The sequence below is a fragment of the Ixodes scapularis genome, unplaced genomic scaffold (assembly GCF_016920785.2).
Source record: "Ixodes scapularis isolate PalLabHiFi unplaced genomic scaffold, ASM1692078v2 PGA_scaffold5__190_contigs__length_132052651, whole genome shotgun sequence".
Taxonomy (NCBI): Eukaryota; Metazoa; Arthropoda; class Arachnida; order Ixodida; family Ixodidae; genus Ixodes; species Ixodes scapularis.
Genome location: NW_024609880.1, coordinates 21843149 through 21863587, shown reverse-complemented (window position 1 = coordinate 21863587; position 20439 = coordinate 21843149). Strand labels below are relative to the sequence as shown.

At 44.5% G+C, this 20439-nt stretch overlaps 1 protein-coding gene across 1 annotated transcript in view; it reads right to left on the bottom strand.

The window, feature by feature from the left end:
- Window positions 1–20439, bottom strand: part of LOC8040819 (neuroligin-4, Y-linked) — a 245611-nt gene that overhangs the window by 91824 nt on the left and 133348 nt on the right. The window contains exons 3-4 of the mRNA XM_040214702.1: window positions 7542–7819; window positions 3793–3996 (exon numbers count right to left, since the gene is read on the bottom strand). Coding sequence (XP_040070636.1) covers window positions 3793–3996; window positions 7542–7819 — 482 coding nt within the window. The remainder of the gene's footprint in view (window positions 1–3792; window positions 3997–7541; window positions 7820–20439) is intronic.

The following is a 20439-nucleotide window of genomic DNA, read 5'->3' as shown; positions in this document are numbered from 1 at the left end:
CCGCTCAAGCCGGGAACGGGCCCCTAAGAGCTGCGCTCTAAAAATGCGGTGTGGCGCAGGGGTTATTGCGCCGGGCTTGCATTCTGTTCAATTGAAAACCCGAAACCGTATCGTTGAAGCATCGTATTTGTTAAGAAGCATAAATATCATGATTTTTTTTTTACCTTCGGTAGTGCCCTTGCTGAGACATCCTTCTGGAAATGTGAAGTGGATATTCGAACCCCTTCTTCCGTAAACATGTACAGTTTATTAGTGAGAAGACTGTAAGTGCACAGGGTAGCTGGTAATAGATTATCATGTCGTCTGACACTCGAAACTGTGGTACAAAAATGGAAAATATTTAGTTGAAGGAGGGAAGAGACGTTCCTTTCTGTGTCTTTCCCTTCGACTAAACATTTTTTTTTCTTCCCTGCACCACAGTCTCAGGTGTTCAACGACTTCTATAGTTTGTTAGTTAGTTGTTTCGCTTCTCTCATAAACTTCGCTGATTCATACTCGTGCAAATCGCTGTTTTGCGGACACGCAAGAAATATCTTAAGAACGCACTCCTTTGAAGATTCGGCTAGAAGACAAGCGAATTCGGTTCTCAATTGCCGATTTCTCAGAGCCAAGAGGTCTTTCTGAAGGACCTTAACGTGACCTGAAACGGCGCATATGTGAACAAATGTTTTCCTTTTATACTTTAGGTGTCAATAAAGAACAGAGTGTTAGTTTTAAACGAATGTTTAGCGTACTTGCTCTTATTACTTATATATCTGAGTAATCAAAAAATGCTTTTTAACGCAAAAAGAACAAACAAAACAATCAGCGGGTATCCAAGCGCGCGCGCGACCGGGGGACAGCTAGCGTATAATCTATCGAGCTTTCCGAGCGGAAAAAGATGTCTACATGAGAAACGTCACAAATGTGACGTCGCGCGATAATAGGGAGTTATAGCAGGTCGTTTCCACACGAACGGTTTGTCCTCGAACGCATCGGATAGACGCCACTGCGCATGCGCACGCAAGTCGTTCGGGACGTTGGGAGGCTCTTCTCGTTTCTACTCTCCCATTCTGGCCGCTGGAGTCGTCGCCGGAACTTAGCCAGCACCGTTCACGACTCGGGTAAAAAAAAAAGATGGCGGTCGGTTTGGCGACTGACTTCGCCGACCCAGCGGAGCGTTAGGCTTCGGACAGCGGGAAGCGATTTGCCATCCTGTTACTCTGCTTCATTTGAGAGGATGAACCAAATCATTTCGAGGACTGCTCCAATGGTAAGCGATCGTGAATGTTCTAAACTGCACATGCTTGCGAATTTTTGCGATCTGCGGGCAGACTAGCTGCTGTGGCTATCGCGAGCAGACTAAGTGATTTGGTCGGACGGCACAAAACGTGAACGATCGTTCAAGTTCAAGATGACGGAGACACACCACATACCTTTACGGTTGTTCGGATACATTTTACTCTATCTAGCTTCTCACGTCTTGAAATCCGACCGTCAAATGTTACATCGGCTGTCTTGTTTACATCAGTCGTACGCCAGAAGCACGAGCCGCTGGGGATTTACGCGTTGCAGAATGTTTCAGATGTTTACTAGAAGATGGTGCCACGGGTCAAACACAATCATCATCATCGTTCACAGGGTTGCGCCAGTTTCGCAATTCGCTAAAGTAAGTGAAATTTCAGGTACGGTTTCACGGAACGAACCAGCTGCACCAATCGTGGTTTCGGAACCGTGGCCTCGAAAAACGACTCGCTAAAACTCCCTATTTTCACGTGTCCTGTACGCTTCTCTTTGGAAGGCAAGGTTGGGCACTCCTCGTAGAGACTGTCTCAACTTTTGACGCGGAAGTAGTGGGAGCGCATTACGGTAGACTATTCAGAAGCTGAGAAAGGAAAGGAGGGTCACGTTATCGCTCACGCCACTCGACGGTGCGTTTCTAGTTCTCCGTTAGAAGAACCTACTTTTACGCTTTCGGAAGTGGTGGGGAATGCGGGAGCGAGTTTGTCGAAGGATGCGATGGTTTCTAACCGGACAGAATGTCGGGGAAGCCAGCGAGATTGTCCCAAGATGGACCACTTTCACACTGTCTCCGGGCGCCGCCACGTTGCCGTGAATTTCGCTTACTATTGGAGCTAGCATTGATAGTGCGTTGTTATTGGCTCTTGGGTGTAGTCGTCTGCGTGTCAACGCTACTGTGTAGACAAGTTTGCCGCAACCGCTCTTTTCAATGCTACGCATCCGCTTGCCGCTACGGTATACGCACCAGGTCTAAACGCGAATGAGCACAGGCCTTAAGATGTCTGGTACCGTCTGCCAACGGAAGCAATGCTAAACACACACTAAGGTCAAGACGCACACGTCCGTAGTTTTGCTGTGCACAATCGTCCAGCTTCAGCATGTTTACAGCTTGGGGCCAGTCGGGGATTTTCTAACAACAACGTAATGGGAAGTTCCTCTAATCATTGTGGAACTAACTCAATGCGATTCCCAGTAATTTATGATTTTTCTCTAACTTTCAGGCGATTTCGTTTTGGAAAAATAAAGTATTTCTTAAAACAAATCCATTATAACCTTCTACTCCCAAATATACTACTGAGTTGAAAGTCTCTGGAACGTGTATTTTCGGAAACCAATAATTTCATTAGGCAAGCAAAATATTAACTTAATTAACTACCTCCAAAGAAGTGAAAACAAAATGAAAAATGATACGTTTAGTGGCTAAATAAAGGCACGACAAGGGTCTACGTTTATTGAAAATTATCCTCTAAAAAGTGGCTAATATAGAGGCCGACCACTGCTTTCTTAATATTATAATGCACAGGAGCTTATTAAAATGGCTTGTTTGTTTTCTTGAAGCTTTAGCAATGATGGCACTAAGTTTACGATGGATGCTCAGTGAAGTCTAGTTGCGCGAGTTCGGTGTTTTTTTCTTCTACACGCCTAATGATCTTTCTACACACCTTAATCACCAGACGCTCCTCGAGCAGAGTTCTAAAAGCGTAGTGTTGACTTCAGAAACTCTCGCGTCGCCAAGAGTGATTCCGAAAGTCCGATAAACAAGAAAGTGGCATTCACGCGTGACGGACGTGCCGACGAACATCCCGTGACGGGAACAGGCGAATTACTGTCATCGTGAAGAGTCGGATGATTCACACAGTTACATTTGTGTCTGGTTGAGCGCGCTGCGCTCACTGGTAACTGACTACGAAGAGATCAACACACTGGAACACAGGCGTCATCTATCAGGTAATTCTTAAACTGGTATTACTAGGCTGTCGGTTTGGCACTATTCACTAGATCAAATCAACGTACGCAGATCATTTTTATAAGTGTTTCGAGCTCACGATGAAATTATGATGCTTCTAAACATTCAAAATGAGAAAATATTCGAACGATACCTGGTAGATAACGCCAGTGTGTTTACCGCCATCCGCGCTTACAGGCAAGCGCAGTGCACTCGATCACGCTTAAACACAACAGTGTAAAGTAGCTTACAGTCGCTGTCACACGAAGAAAAAAAGGTTTTGCGCAGAGTCCATACGCTGCGCGAAGTAGTTCTGACGTTATTTTGTTCAAGAGGCAAGAAACAATGCTATTTGCATTTTCAACGTGCACGTCCTGATACAATTCTATGTTGCTAATTTAAAATAAACTTACACACGTGTTATTTTACCACGTAAAAGGGGAAATTAGGTATACTCCGCGTGGAGCCGGACTTTCTCCACGACGTTTCTTGAAGTGAACCCAAGTTTAGAGTGCTCTCGTCATGGCTTTCGAGCTTGTTGGTGCATAGGTGCTTTGAACGCTCACCTGGAAGGGCCTGGTCCAGTCGGTGTACTCGTTGACGATAGTGAGAAAGATCTCCTGCTGGTGGTAGGAGTACAGGTTGCGCACCAGGGTGCGCAGGATGCGGTCCCGGCGGTCCACCTCGATGCCGTACTTCTCTTCGGATGCCGTGATGAAGAAGTACGACTCGAAGCGGGACATGCCCAGCATCACGTCGTAGTTGCGGTACTGCGAGCGCACAGATCAACAGAAGTACTTGAATTCGTATACGAGGGTTAACCATCTTTTGCTGTGATGTTCCCGAATCATAGCTATCGCATGCATTTACGAGCCTTGGCAATATGTGTTCGTTGTAGGAAACTATTATAAATATCTTATATAAATGTTCCAAGAAGTGCCAATAATAATTAGATTTTAACAAAGTAGTGTTTTAAGGTGCACATGGGTTGGGGCGTGCTAAAAAACACAACGTAACATATGATGTGCAATTATATAATACGTAAAATACATTGTCTGCCTGTGCGACTTTGCTCTATTTATGTACAACATTTGATACCTCAGTAGATCGCTTTAGAATTAGAGCCTTCAACTTTTTGCGTGCTGACACTTTTTTAAGACCATATTTATTGATTTCCTCCTATTCTCATACATCTTTCATATATATATATATATATATATATATATATATATATATATATATATATATATATATATGAAATGATTCTTTCTCACTTTCATATATAATACAATAAGCATTGACCACATTGAAACAAAAACTAAAAGACTGGCATGTGAATCAAAAGCAATCTGCCATGTTGCTTTGTATATCATTTCAAGTTTTATAACAGACAAAGCAATATAGACCTACTATGAAGCCTGTTAAACACGTTTATTTGAGGAGTACCAGATCAATACCTTATCTAAACTAGTCTTTCTCTTCCAGAAATAAAAAATGTTTGACAGTGCGCCTCTGAGTCACCTCGTTTGCTCAGAGGCAAAGCGCTGGTCAACGAATCTCCAGTGTGGCATGTAAGCCTTTTGCGTTGTCACGCGTGTATGATAGCATAGCCTAATCTATACTGACAAACCCTGGAAGATCGCCACGAGAGGCGGCCGCCGAAGGTGAAGAGGTAGAGCGGCAAAAGCAACGAATGATAGGAGAGCCATTTAAAGGGCGCCCCGCTGCGGCGAGTTACCGAAACACACTTGTCCCGAGCGATGAAATGTACGCTCGTGCTCCCAGAGTTCCTTGGGTACCGTTTTTTTTCTCGTCGGGGTCGAGACTCGTGTTTCGGTTCCTCGCCGCTGCAAAAGCTGTGCGCTGTCTACAAGCTCCCCGAGAAATTCTCGGTGCTACCAGATCCTCGCGCTCCAAATCTGCGACCGGGCACTCTATGGCTCCGTCGTCGTACTGCCACGCTTTGTGAGTATAGAGGAGGCTATGATGATAGCCAAGATAGCTGAGCGCGGAAGCGTCATCTTCCAAGCTACATTCGTTTTTGTTTTGTTTATTTTCTAGCTGCGGCGAACCATACAAAAGGAATATCCCGCCGCCGCATATCCCTTTTCTTCTTCTGACGGCGATTCTACGCAAAACGACATAGAATAATCAAAGCCTGTGCGTTCGAATTTTGACATCATCGCAGTGAGATCGGGCGAAGACACTGATTGGATACGAGCGCCGCGTCAGTGCTCGGTTGGACCTCGTGTCCAATCAACGGGTCGAAGGAAGCTCGGCATCTGGCTCGGGTCCAATTGTTGCGTCAGTGCGACCCGACTATGATGACGTTCCATGGAGGAGGAGTAAGGCGTTCGGAGGACATCATTACTCTAAATGATATTGGTCTGCCTCAGAATTAAAGCCGTTTTGCCCGTCTCCTGAACTGTCTTATAGCCGTGGCGTGGAGCCTGTTCGGCAACATGCAACGAGACACTAATCTTGGACGAGGTACCCGAAATCCTAAGACGCTTAATCACTCTGAAGACAATGTGCAACTAAGTGCATTCAATATCAGCTTTTTGTAAGACGTGATAGATGCCCTCGTAATGGCTTTTCCAACACCTCTTGATACGCCTCCAGTAGGGGACCGAGCCCCCCCCCCCCCCTTCCCATCCCAACAGACATACACACAGAATTTCGTACCTAATGTACACAAGCCCATGGTGTACACCTCCCAACCCCCCCCCCCCCCCCAAACTTCTACCAGGAATTTCGAAAACCATATAGGTTGGCAATCCCGAAGGAATCCTTACCAAAACATTTATCATCGCGCATTCCGTTTGATATATCCACAAAGCAAATACTATTCGAGTTATGTGCACATTATTCTGAACTTGCAGCATCCCAAAATGGGGGTCTACTTATACAGTAGAAGGCGAAAGAGGAGAGCCTTGAGCTGGCTTTGAATGCGAAGTGCATATCAATACAACAATATACTCTTCAAACCAGAAAGCACAGGAACATTGCGCTATAAATGAGCGATAATGTCGACGCTTATGATTACGAATCCTTGAGGTGGCCACCCCAAGTGAAATGTAGCTTGGTTCTAAACATTCGAGAATAAACAGAGGTAACTACAAATACTCGCATAACATGAATTAGGATACCGTTCGTGCTAGCCGCACTGTGTGCTGTCTCGCCAGAGGTGTGAAAAGCACCGCGAAATAATGTAATTACCTACACCTTTCTTTACCAAAAAGTACTTGAAATAAGCTTTACAATTAAGCTTTCCCGCTCACTTTTTCAATTAGTTTACAATTTTTTAAAATAATTTTCCGGTGTGTGGTGTTCGAGGGTGCACATAAATTCCTTGTTAGGAAGAAAGTGTGTAATAACAAGGAAGGCAGTGTACTGGCTACACGTTTCCCCCTTCATAGAGAGTCTATACGTACTTTTACTTATATCTACCTGCACGGATCTTTATGGTCGTGCTACTATAAATACAATGATTATAGTGGCCGAAGAAGCTTAGAAATACATAGAATTAAATGTCGTCGGAGACTGGGAATGGGCGGCACGTTCTCATTGAAAATTTCCGAAAATCGTTTATAACGTTTGAATTAGATACCGGCAGCTCTGAAATGTTGGCATCTGGTCCACACATCTAAAGCTGTATCTTCAGCTTGCGGAGACTGAGTGTTCGGAGATGCGCAGCTGACGTTTGGAGTAAAAATACTAAAAGTTTTATTCCTTAAGACATTGGACAGTACGTAAGAATCCTCTAATCCAAGGCACCAATTTATGGTAAAAAGAAGTTTTGTTGTTCTACCAGCAGTCTGAGGAAGGTGCGAGAAAGCGCAAACCGATTCTTCACGTTAACAGTAGCCCCAGGCAATATCCCGCAGAAACGCTGCTTCTTCGGCCCAAGCGGGTTAAGGGGCCCGGAAAGCGTTTCCGACTCGTGTGCTTTCCAAGTTTTCAGAAGCGGTCTCTCCCTTTGCGACTGATGACGTCGTGGTATTGCCTGGTTGTCGCCGGACGCGTTTAAAGGAAGTGTCACGGCCGTTCTCCAGTATGACAATACACAGAAGCCTCAGCAGCCAAGAGTCTAAAAATCGCGACGACAGTGAGATTCGCGTTCGCTCGTAATTTTTCCATGGACATCTACCACCAATTGCCAGGATGCCAACATCCGACACAATAAGACACCGGCTTCTGTGCCCTCATTTATTGCTACATTGGGACCACTTCTGCTCAATGGATGGGATAGGGCGTTAAAGACACTGGTCAAGGACGGTTAACAGACGCCATACCCGAGTCGCGGGCTGCTCACCTGCGTGTTGAAGTCCTCCATGAGCGCCTGCGGCTCGGCGACGAGCACGATGCCGTCCACGGTGGGGCCGAAGGCGCTCAAGTGGTCGGGCACGGCCAGGGGCACGCGCAGCATGTCGGCCACGGGCCGGACGCGCAGGCACTCGACGAGGCCCTGACTCTCCTCGGTCGGGCAGTCCAGGGCGCGGGCCACGTGCAGCGTGTGCCGAGGAGCGTCCCTCGCCAGCGCCCAGGGGCTCAGCGCCGAACCAGACATCATGATGGCGCGCTGGAACAGTCCTGCTTGGATATTGGCAAAGACGAAGAGAGGGAGAAAGAAGATTACACCGCTGCCTTAGGAGAGGTCACGATGAAGAGATATAGTTATTGAGATAAAATATGGGAAACGATCCCATCTTATTACCACATATTTGGCGACGTGCGACACCAACGTGCCGCTTTGTCGCCTTTCTACTGTTGGCAAGACGCTCACTATTATATATTTAGTTGCATCAAAGGGGCCGTGCAGCGATATTGGATAGAAATGTTTCTCGCCTTACAGATGCTTTCTGGCACTAGCGGAACGCAAGTATACTGGCGCGCAACAAAACTGAACAAGGAGATTTCTGGTCCCGCTCAATTTCAGGGACAAACATGGTCTTTTTTGTTTAGTCTATCCTTCGCAAACTTGGTGGCTACGTCGCTGGGTTCGCAATGTAGGAGTTATCAACAAACCGATCGCCTTGAATTTAACATCAAGCTTTGCGATTGCCGCGATTTAAGGACGGCTCACGCTGCGGACACCAGCACTGCGTAAACATTCAATTTGGACATTTGACAATGAATTTCTCGGCATACATTCGGGAATCGCCTCGTTCCCAGTCACTGTAATGACAAAAATATCCAATCCTTCAAAAAAAAAAAACAAAAAAAAAACAACGTTTCAACGGTTTTCCGTTCGGTTAGCAAATATTAAACTTGCAAGACTAAAGAATGTCATATTTGAATATATAAAAATCCCTGGTCGTTTCGGGGCCAGCTCAGCGCCTTGGTCAAGGATCATTGGCGGTCCACGTGGACGGCTTGTTTAAAGGGATACAAAAAAAAAAGAATTTAAACCGTGCCAGAACATTTGAGAAATTAGTCAAATATAATTGACAATATCCGTCAGCAATAATCTCACATTCGTGTTCCAAACGGATGGCTGTATTTTTCGTTCTATATGCCCGATTCTGGCAAGCACTTCAAAATCAGCCATCGAAGAGAGCCGTGCGTTTCGGTATATCCATCGCGCCCGCGAACAGCCCTCGACGTCATGGCCCTTACTATAGCCAAGCGCACCGTGGTTATGAGCGTTGACGCTTGGCTGTCAGGTATCATCTCGTCAAAGAGATTGATATCACTCCGCCAGCCAATCGGTTCCACTCATTCCTTGACATCAATGACGTCGGGGATTCACGAACAGCGTGCTCAGCTTTTCTGAAGCTGAGCACGCTCTTTTCAACGTCTTTTTCGCGGGGAATGCCGGCTGCTCGAAGTGACCTTGGTTTACATCACATAACTGTGCTGGTATCCTCCTTTGTGTGCGGTAGCTTCTTCATTGCGATGTCAGAATTCAGCGACCGTCTTGTCATCTTACTTAGTCACCATCGACGTGCTCACTGCCCCCGATTGGACGATCGCGTAACCCTCGCTTGACGAGGCCGGCGAATGCAGTGCCGATTGCTTCACTTCATTTGTTGAGTGTTCGTTATAGAGCCAATTCGTGTTGGAAAATCGTGGCTATGTGAACTTCTCTTCGTGGTAGAATTTCGTGTGCCGATGTGAGAATTGTACAGTCTTCTTCCTTCTTTCTGCTCTGTGCCTCTGTTTGGACAATCGCCTCAGCAACGCCTGCCGAGACCTCCTCAAGCTTTCTGAGCGCCGATACCTCCCCATTCGCTCGCTTAGTGTTCGCTCCTGTTGCGAGAGATGTCACAATATCGTCGTGGCGAACGCGTTTTTCCGCGGGGCATGACAATGCTGCGGTCAACATGATGCGATATGCTGCGTGAAATACTCAGGTTACGCCACAGCCGCCCTGCCTACCGATGTGACGCCTACTGGTAGGCGCCATAACGGTAGGACATCTATTCTTCCGGGAAGTTTGCGCCCTCACCGAGTCCATTCGTTGTGATCAGTGGGATTATAAATCAGGTAGGCAGCAATTGCCTCGTCCTACCATTTTCGCATATGGAGGTGTCCTGCCGACACCTTCGACAACATGAGATAGAAAATCTCCCTGGCCTCGTACGTGCAACTCAGGCACCTTTGCCACATCGCGACGTTGTCGTTCAATCCAAAATGCAGCCAGCTTTGCTCCGCCTTCTCTGGTGCTTGAAATTGGCGCTGCCGATGTCGCCGTATCGGCCATGTCGCAGAGCAGACAACACACTTTCTGACAGAGGAGGCAGTTGCAGTGGAAGCATTACGCTTGTGGCGTGGCGCCCCCACTACATTCTTCGCCTGTCACATACTTGTTTTTTTTATAGACAAGTTATGACCGAGAAAACTCTTCGACAGCGAGCTGTTCCGGATTTCGCTTTTTGAAAAAGACACTTGGAATAACTTTGGGTTTTAACCAATAGACCTTTTGCTATATTACCCAAGCATTAAGGTGAAGGCAGGGATTGGTGTTCCACGCGCCACACGTGCTGGCCTCAGCAGTAGTAATTTTTCTAAAGCAAATACCTAAAACAAACGACATCTTGCACGCGCGTTCGTCAACGCTTTATTTTGGTTATTTACTTCGAATCTTTTATACGGGGAAGGCGAGCGCGTGTGGCGCGTGGAACACCAATCCCTGCATTCTCCTTGGTGCTTGGGTAATATAGCAAATGGTCTATTGTAGGGTGCCCTCATGTGCGCTTTGCTTGGGTTGATGACATCTGGCCATTTTGTTTCGAACGATTATTTTTATTTTTTGTTCAGAAGCGCGTGAAAAAGCTTGTCCCTGCACGTGCTCGTGGCGCTGACAGTGCTACGGCGACATTTTGTTTCCGGCGATTTATTTGTATTTTCCCTGTGAGCACGTGCTGTCGGCATCGGGTACTACAAACAATGGCATCACCCTAAACAGAAGGTCACTGAGGCACTCTAGTCTATTGTAACTGAAGGTCTATTGCAATATTACCCAAGCATCAAGGAGAATGCAGGGATTGATGCTCCACACGTTGCACGTGCTGGCGTCAGCAGTAGTAACTTTTCTAAAGCAAAAACCTAAAACAAAAGGCATCTTGCACGCGCGTTCGTCAACGCTTTACTTTGGTTATTTACTTTGAAACTCTTATACGGTCGGGGCGTGCGCGTGTGGCGCGTGGAACACCAATCCCTGCATTCTCCTTGATGCTTTTCTAATATAGCAATAGGTCTATTCGGCGAATTCACACTCTGGAGAACACTGGGGTTCCTGACGTAGTCCTCATTACAAAAGCGCTCGCCGTACACGCGATCACCTTTCCGTGGAGCCCATGTGGGAAAGGACGGGCGCGCGAGGTGACACTAATGGTAACATATTGTGTTAGACTACCAACTAGTTCAAATGTCAACTTTACTTCTGGTAACAAAGCTTCTCGTCCTTCGGAAACCTGTGTAACATTCTGAAAAGACTCTATTCCCACAGCCTGTTGCCATATGGTGTTTCGCCATCTTGCCGTAGACACGTCGAGAAAATCCGCTGAAAAGTGTTGTGAAGGTAACGATACATAGATACCACGACACACACACGGGAAAACCCGCGAAACGGGCGGAACCACCAGATTAACAAGACCGAAATGGACTTGGATTCTACCGGCCGAGAGCTGAATCTGAAGTGGCCAACTGTGCTTTGGATTTCTTCACCAAACCTTCGGTCTTTCCTTCAGGCCTAAGTAATCAGTACTAGTGAGCGCACTTCCCATATAGTAGCGCTACAGCCCGGAGGCCGCTGCCTTTAAGGCATTCCAGTGAAGCTACACAGACAACCACCAGGCGTTTTTTGGTTACCGTTTAATCAGCTTAAAATATGTTTTCTTATGTTTCTCGACGCATATTGGTGTTTTGAGGTTGTACTGCTTCATACGTTGAGCTCCTGATTTTGGTTTCTGTGACCTTTTAAGTAGGCTTTCACCCAGACCGGCTTATATAGTATCAAGTTCGCTGTATGTGCAAGGATTCGAGCAGAAGGCGTCTCCGACAGTTTCCTTTAATGTCGAGGACAGCGTTATCCTCGAAGGCGATGGCGTGGCCATTCATCTCAGCGTGTTCTGCTAGCGCGGTGTCTTACGCGTCCTTCTTCCGAGTGTCGGGACGATGGTGGCGCAAACGTACCAGGTAGTTCTGTATCCCGAACGTACGAAGAGCTTCAGTCGTCGCGTCAGATGATGTAGACCAGTCCACCTTCCTTCTCCTTTGGGGACGATTTTTAGGGGCGAAGCTCCTTGGGGGCTAGCCATGTCCGTATGTCCGTCCGCCGTCCGGCGTGCCCCTGCTCGTGAGCTCACGAGCAGGAGCTCACGAGCTCCTATTCATAAAGTCATCAGCGAGAGCAAAAAAAAAGAAAAAAGATGAAAAAAAAATAAAAAGAAGAAAAAAATAGGGGGCTCTGAGATGCCATCCCATCTGTCTTCTTAAAAAAGAAAAAGAAGAAAACCACATATTCACCTACTTTTTTTAATGAAAACGGCACCATCAGCACTACCTATGACCAAAATCAGTATGATCAGCACCACCCGAGCTTCGCCCCAGTCAACATCATTCACTACGTGGAGATGCGGTATTTGGCTCAGAGTGGAGTCGAGAATGGTTTGTGTCACGCTAACACCGTATTTTCGCACATCGCGGCTCAGCCTCGCTGATGTTTTCTTTTTTTTTTTTTATGTACAGGAGAAACATGCGGCTGGGAAAGGGCGTTCCAGGACTGAGACGAAGATCCTTACTGCCGTCATCCTTTTTTTTTTTTTGTGGGCTCTTCCGTTGAGCAGACCGTGATTGCCCACCCGAAGAGTTCGGTGACACGAAATACAGGACGACCGGCGTCGTGCCGGTGTAAAACGTAATCACCTGCTTTTCATCTTGTAATACCTGACACAAGAAGCGCAACTCGTCTTACATCTACACTGTCATCGGCAAGAGATGGCGCCCTTACAAACTGCAGTCAGCTGACGGTGGCCACTTGGAGGCGTGCTTGGAAGTGTGATGTCAGCCGACGACAGCGCTGGCGCCTACAAAAGCTACCATCCCAAGGCACCTGATGGCAGTCCGGCGTTGTGCCGGTGCAGAACATATTCACCTGCTTTTCATCTTGTAGGTAAGACAGCGTTATCTACGTAACGATATCGGGCGTTGTATTCTGCCGGACTGCCAGTTTACCTGTTTACCGTGCGTTTCTTTTCTTGTCCTTTGCCGAACGTTTGGGTCTCCTGAATGTTTCGCATGGCTTGAGACCCTGTGTATTGTGTGCGTCCAATACAAGAATTGCTACCATGCAGAGAAATGTTGCGGTACGACCAATATATTGTTTAGAAACACGACTAGTGAAGTTCTGAAATCCTGGCATTGTACCTCATGCAACACACGCACTAGGCGATGAAACAGCCTGTCAACACTGGATTCAGACAAAGCTATTGAGGGTGATCTGATGGCTCAGGATTCCCAAGGTTGTAATTTGGCATCTGTTATGACTAGGATGTCAGAGATAGGCAGAAAGTTGACTCACGTGTTGGTAAAGATTGAAAGTTTGGAAAAATGACTCAGTGCACAGTCGAGCAAAGGCTATACCATGATAGAGAAAATCGAGAACCAGACTAAGACAGCGGGAGGAATGGAAAGGAGCTTAAATGAACTTAGCACCAAATACAACGAGGTTCTCTCGACGCTAAAGACGTACTAAAACACAATGAAAGAGTTGAGAAAGAAATCGGAAGACTTGAAAACGAGGTTAGAGCAAAATTCCCATGAGATGGTCAAGCTCAGAAGTGCACTAAGTTAGGCGGAAATGTACTCTCGTCGAAACAATATTGAGATTCACGGCATAAAGCAGCAACGACAGTAATATGTTATGAAGATTGTTGGGGACCTTCTATTAAATTTTGAACTTCCGGTTCCCGCTCCTGAACAAATCGAGGCCGCTCACAAGCTAGAGGCCAGAGAAGTAAAAATCCCTCCGATACTGGTTAGGTTCACGGAGAGAGCGAGCAGAGATTTGTGGACGGATACAAGGACAACACTCAGAACTGAAGGAGTATTCACTAACGAAAACTTTACTAAAGATTTTCGGGCGCTGTTTTGGAATACAAAGAATATGGCCAAAGAAACGTCATGGAAGTTTGTTTGGAGGCGCAGTAGTAAGATATTTGTAAGGAAAATAGAAGGAGCTTCTACTATTCCAATTGAGAATGCAAGAGATTTGAACAAGATTCGCTGAAATGGAAAGCTCATTTCAGTCATTCGCAGATTGGGATGTTTATACACAACGTACAACAGTAGAGAATGAAAGTAATGCATTAACACTACTATATATTAATATTAGAAGTCTGCAAAAACGCTGGAATCAATTGAAAGTATACTTGCTAGACAGGTTGAGTAAGCTTGATGTTCTAATATTAACTGGAAGAGATGTCGATGAAGCTGCCTATCAAGGTTTTAAATTAAATACTTTCAGTCCACATTACGTGTGCCGCGAAAAACGTAGAGATTGAGGTGTGTTTACGTTTGTCCGAGACGACTAGGTGTCAGAGAGCCTGGAGACCACATTTATTATTGCAGAAGGGGTAACACTGTGAATAGTCGTTTACAATGTGTGCTGTGTACAGACCGCCTACCAATGGCATAATATCTTTTTGTGAGGAATTGAGTTTTTTTTTTAATTTGATAATAACTCGCACCTAATTTGAGCGGGTGATTTCAACCTTTACGTTAAAATTTGTTTAGGTGTGGATCACCTCAGTACCAAGACATTTTAGCTGAGTTTTGGTTGGAGAATACTATTAACGACTAAACAAGACAAGAATGTCTAGAGGATAATATTACGCGGAGTTGTAGTGATCATATTTTCTTATATTTAACCATCTTCAACCATTCAGTTCTTGGGGGCTTTATTCTATGAAAACCTATCATGTACGCCACATTCCAATTCTTTAAGAACAAAGCCTTTGTCGAAATGTCGGTGTCTTAAATAGATTAAGATATCTTCCAAAAAAAGTGAAACGTACCAAATTTATTTTGCCCTTGTGCAATCCCGCATAAGCTACTGCCTTTTAGTCTGGTCAACGACATCCCAAACAAATCTAGACAATATTGTATCCATACAAAACCGAACATTGCGAGCCATTGGTAACATACAACTTCTTAAAAGACCCATACCATATGTTAGGACATATCAAATACTCAAGGTAAGAAACCTACATAAATACAAACTATCACTTGAAATTTGACGGCAATTTCAGCTCGATAAATTGGTGTTCCATGCTAAGTACCACGCGAACGAGAGCCCGTATAATTTAAGGCGACATTCATTGATAAAATTGCGTTCACGAATGAATTATGGAGACCGGAGGTAGAGTTTTCTGGTACCAGACCATTTAAACCAGTACCCGTACATTTTAGCTTCATAGGATTGCGTACGATCACCCTATCAATATAGAAATATTGTAAAAGAACATTTACTTACAGGGGAATAAAACCGGATGTGCTTTAAGCAAAATGCTTAGGATGATAACTAGCAATTGTCCTTTCACGTTATGTTGTTCTGTGATGTACTTGTTTTGTATATATTTTTAGTTTGGAGCGAAATTGTATCGCTCCTCATTTGTTGTTTTTGCTACCGTTGCTGGCAAAAGGGTGGCATGGCCCCGTCAGGCATTTATGCCTTAAGCCATGTCCCCTGGGACATCTCTGTACCGTGATGTCTTAAATAAAGGTATCAACAACTACATATTGTATTCAGAGTAAGTGAATTGATAAAACTGTCTGGGGTGATAAAGTAAAAAGTTGCAGATCATCACTTTGTATTTACAACACTACTGTCAAAGAAGATATTTGAAAACTCGCGGACCAAAAATGATAATATATTTATTTTTGATGTTAAAAAAATATTGACTTATTAAACCCTTTAATGCCCAAAACTTTACCTTGAGTCCCGCACACCTACAGACTTCGGTGCCGATTTAAAACAGACAAAAAAAAAAACAAAAAAAAAAACACCTGATTTTAGAAAAAAATTACCTTAATTTGTGAACGCATACTGATATATTGCTCCTGAGCAACTTTGAGCATCTGCGGCACTACTTCACGTGAAACGAGTGAAAAGGGTTGCGACTTGGGAGAAGGCACTTGTGCATCTCGCATTTTGCTCAGTACAGGAGCGTGTAACCAGTTTTGCTGTATTTGCACCTGTTCTTCTTTTCAGTGTACTGAGGCCAATGGTGCGTTCCATCATACCTCAGATCCAGTGGCGTACGAACTTCTTTTTGAGCGGGGGGGGGGGGGGGCAAACCAGACCCCCATCCCCCCCTTCCCCCCCCCCCCCCCCTTCCTACAGTGCCCGGGGGTTGTGCCCTTGGTGTCTCTTGGGCGCCGCCGGCCAGTGTTTGCCCTGCCCAGTGGCGGCTGTCTCAGGGGGGCAAAACACATGCCTTCCCCCCCTCCCACTCTGAGAACGGAGGGGGGGGGGGGGGGGGGGGGGCAAGCGCCCTCCTTGCCCCCGGGGTTTGTACGCCCATGCTCACATCATCTGTCGGTCTTGGCTTTAGTGGCCGAGTGGTTTTTGTTGGAGTTGCATTTTCATTTTCCAATGTGTCTGGCCTTCTCTTCAAAGCTTGGCCTTCACGTGTGCCAGGGCTTGTGGGATTTGAGAAGGGAAAGCGAGCAGATAAAGGCCTCTTTTGATGCAGAGTTGCGTGCAGTGTCGCTTGTACAGGAGATAAATATTTATATATATATATTTTTTTTTAATTTTATGTGCAGGAATTATTTAACCATAAAAGTCATTCATATTTTATGATATTAGCCGCGGATGAACCATAACAGATACGCCACCAATTTTTCGTCACCAATACCAATGCTACCCACATATGACCGATGTTTCTCCTGGGCAACATCATAGTTGTCAGGCTGCTACTGAGCTTTCCCAAACTGTAAGCTCATTTTCACTGCACATAGGTCTCTGTTAGTCAGTCAGTAGGAGCTTTCAATTAAGGATATGGTTCATTATCACATCCTGCATTTGTTTTCATCGATGTTCGCTCACCTGGTACAGTCGCTGGAAGAGGTCGCTCGCCGGTTCAGACACGTGGAGCGGAAGAGTGAAAGCGAACAAGTGCCGCCCTCTTTTTTTTTTTATTTCTAGAAGCTCAGGTTGCCTCGGCCTTGCGGCTGATGGCGCTAATTGCATCGATTCGCGGGTTTTGGGGGAGAAAAAAAAAAGATATTTGAGTTGTTGCTCCTAGGCAACGCTGGTCATCAAAGGATTAATACAAGCTTACGATTGAAACCTGCTCATTGAGAGTGATTATATTGCTACATATAGGTGACTAGGGGACACATTTCAACAAATGTATTTTAACTAAGATAGAAAAAATATACAACAAGAAAAATATATAAACGTGTGGACTGTAGAGATACAATGAAACTCTGCTATTTAAAAGATAAGCTTTGGGCAAGAAGTAAAAAAAAAAAAAACCCGGAAACTGTACTACTTGAATATTACCTCAAGGATTTTAAAGACTGCAAGTGAAATTCTCGAAGTATATGGCAACTAACACAGTAATTATCTGGTACAAATGCTAAACAAAACCTTTGCGAAGCTATTGCAAAAAGCTTTGGGGAAACAACGAATTTTTGAGTTTTTTCAATCTCTTTTAACCTAGGGTCTATTGATTCTGTCGAGAATTTAAGAACCATGATACATAAAAACAATGAGACTCCGGTCTATATCGGAACTAGTGTAAAATTCGACGTTTTTACCTTTGATGACGGAGTACGATCTAGAAAAAAATACTTTCTAGTATGTCTGTAATGAAGCCAGCTAGACATGACGTAATAAGTGTGCGGGATCTTTACTGTAACTTTTATAAACTGAGAGGTGTTTTGCTTTCGATTCTCAATGGAATATTTGTAAGCGGAGATATTCCAGACGGGAGGAAATTGTCTATCATAAGGTCACTACACAAAAAAGGATATAAAAACGAACTAACAAATTATAGACCAATATCCATACTTCCAGCCATCACACACCATTGAAAAGTAGTTAGGAAAAGCGATGACCTCATTGTGTGACAAGGTTTCGTTAATCCTCTCTACACAATACGGGTTTCAACAAAAAAGCACGACTTAGCTGATGGAAAATTTTTTGGGCATCATTTATAAGGCTTTAGACAATATTCAAATCGCTGACGCACTGTTTCTTGACGTATTCCGAGCTTTTGATACCATAGATCATTCAGTCATGTAAGTAGAGCACTACATAATGGGTTTTAGAGGGCCATTCTATACCGTTCTCAAAAGTGGCTTTACTCACAGATTTCAAATGGTGAAGCTTAACGGTAAAACAAGTGATAAAATTAAAATGAAGTTTGGTGTTCAACAAGGATCTACACTAGATCCCTTATTCTTTAACATATATATATTAATGACATAAGTCAGGTGAAGCTCAAATCAAATTTATTTCAATACGGAGATGACACTGCATTAATATTGGCACACGAACAATAAAATCTCGCTGCTTCTATATTTCAAAACGATATGGTAGGATTTATGAGCTGGTTCACAAACAATTGTAATTTTTTCAATCGGGACAAAACTAAACTCATGTGTTTCCCAAACCCTCTTAAAGGTGTCATAAAACGATTTTCCTACTTCTTCCTCCTTAGTTCTTTCTTAGCTTTAATCCTCAACTCAAATGCGAATTGTAAAACCACGTCGTAGTGACATTCAGTCTTGTACACGTTACTAAAAAAAAGTAATCGATTACAATTACTATTACTCTTGGCTAAAAAGTATTCGATTAGATTACTTGATTACTCGACGGCAAAAGTAATTGGACATTACTTAAAGAAGTATTCGTTACTTTTCCGATTACTTTATTGTGTGAAGACACATCTTTAGCGCTCATAACAATGAACTACTTACAACCTATATTTCACATTTGCACAAGTATTGAAGAAGAAAAACTGGCTCCCTCTTCGTGGTCGTTGCACCTTCACAATGCGGACACAAGCATAGAATTCGTTGGAAGACGTTTAAGGATTTGGGCGTTCGCCAGTGTGTGTGTGTGGGGGGGGGGGGGGAGGAGCGGAGGGGGTTCTAGATCTTGTTAAGCTTGAGCAAGGGTTGTCGCTCAAAGTTTGCGTGGCTCATTTTATTATTCACATGTGGATTAGCTCGCATGTTATACAAAAGAACAGCAGCTCCAGGATTTGAAACGGATCATGTGTAGTATCCGTTAGTGGAAGAGATCGCCCCGACCACTTCTCAACTCGAAACATTGCTCGTCACAAAGACCACGTAGGGGAAATGGGGAAATATTTCAACTGCCTTTGTTATATTTTGCATCCGCTTTAGGCATTCTTCGGTTCTGGTTCTTCTACGGGCTGCGAGTAGGTATCCTAAGCAGGATTTTTTTTTTCATTTCTGTGTGTGCGTGTGCGTGTGCGTGAGGGGGATAGTTTGAACGAAGGACTCACAGGCTACATTCTGCCTCCTCAAACTTTGCCCTGAATGGCCTTTCTCACTCACTGTGGCTTCCCACTCCCAGTCCCAGCTCGAAAAAAAAAAAAAAAAAAAACGGAAATTCCACAGAAACTGTACATAGAAAGAGATTGACCTCGTTTCTACAGCTCCGCAAAAATCTTTCTTTTTTCCGTTAAAAAAAAAAATTATTTTTTTCATTTCATAAAAAAAAAAAGGCGTGTGCCGGGGGAGGGGGGGGGGGGTCCCGTGGACAAATTGTAACGGTTACAAGTAATTTTATTACTTCAAAAAGTAATCAGATTACTCTTTTGATTACTGCCTAATACAAGTAATCAACTGATTACAAAATTACTCCAAAAAGTAATCGATTACAAGTAATTTGATTACTTGTAATGTGTACGGTACAAGTCTGGTGACATTCTTCGGCACCGGTGCGATGACTCCTCGCTTCCACCGTGCTTTTTATGGACACCATAGAACTTGTCATTTCCCAGTGACGATAAGCTCCGTCAGAGCACTCATTGGCCACGAAACCGAATCCGAATATTCGTTGACGGATTTATGGTTAACGAGCGCATACGTCCTAGTGACGCAGATATCGCGTCCAATGCGTGAGCTGGGCTCGGCTGACGTCAGGTTGGCACCGCTGACGCGCTTTGGGAACCCCGGATGTATCATAGTGAAAAGGCGGAGAGGTTTCGAAGGAAAGAAGAAAAGAAGGTACAAAATAGTCCGCTATATCTTCAAATGCTCGTACCGAAAGGCTGGCTTTTGACTTTCCACCCTCCTTCTTTTGACCAACTAAACGATATGCGATTAGTAAAGTCCCAATTTAAAATCAATTATCCCAGCCCAAAATTCGTTTCATGGCATCTTTAAACAAGTTCCGTTCGATGTTACCATAATTCTTGATGATCAACATTGTGATCAGTGGACTGCCAAAACATATATACGGTTAAAACAACACCATACCTTGATTTCTACTTCGAAAAAAATGTTTTGTGGAAAAATCACATTGATCATGTCACACAAAAACTTTGCGTTCTTTCTGCGCGTCTATAGACTTAAAAATTGAGGTCACGTCAATCTGAGGCGTGAGTTTACCTATCATCGGGGGAATCTGTAATACGTCACTGAATCACTATACATAAAACATGTCCTAATCAGTGTTCCGGAATGGGCATCCCCATTTCATTCCAATTCCATTCCGGGGA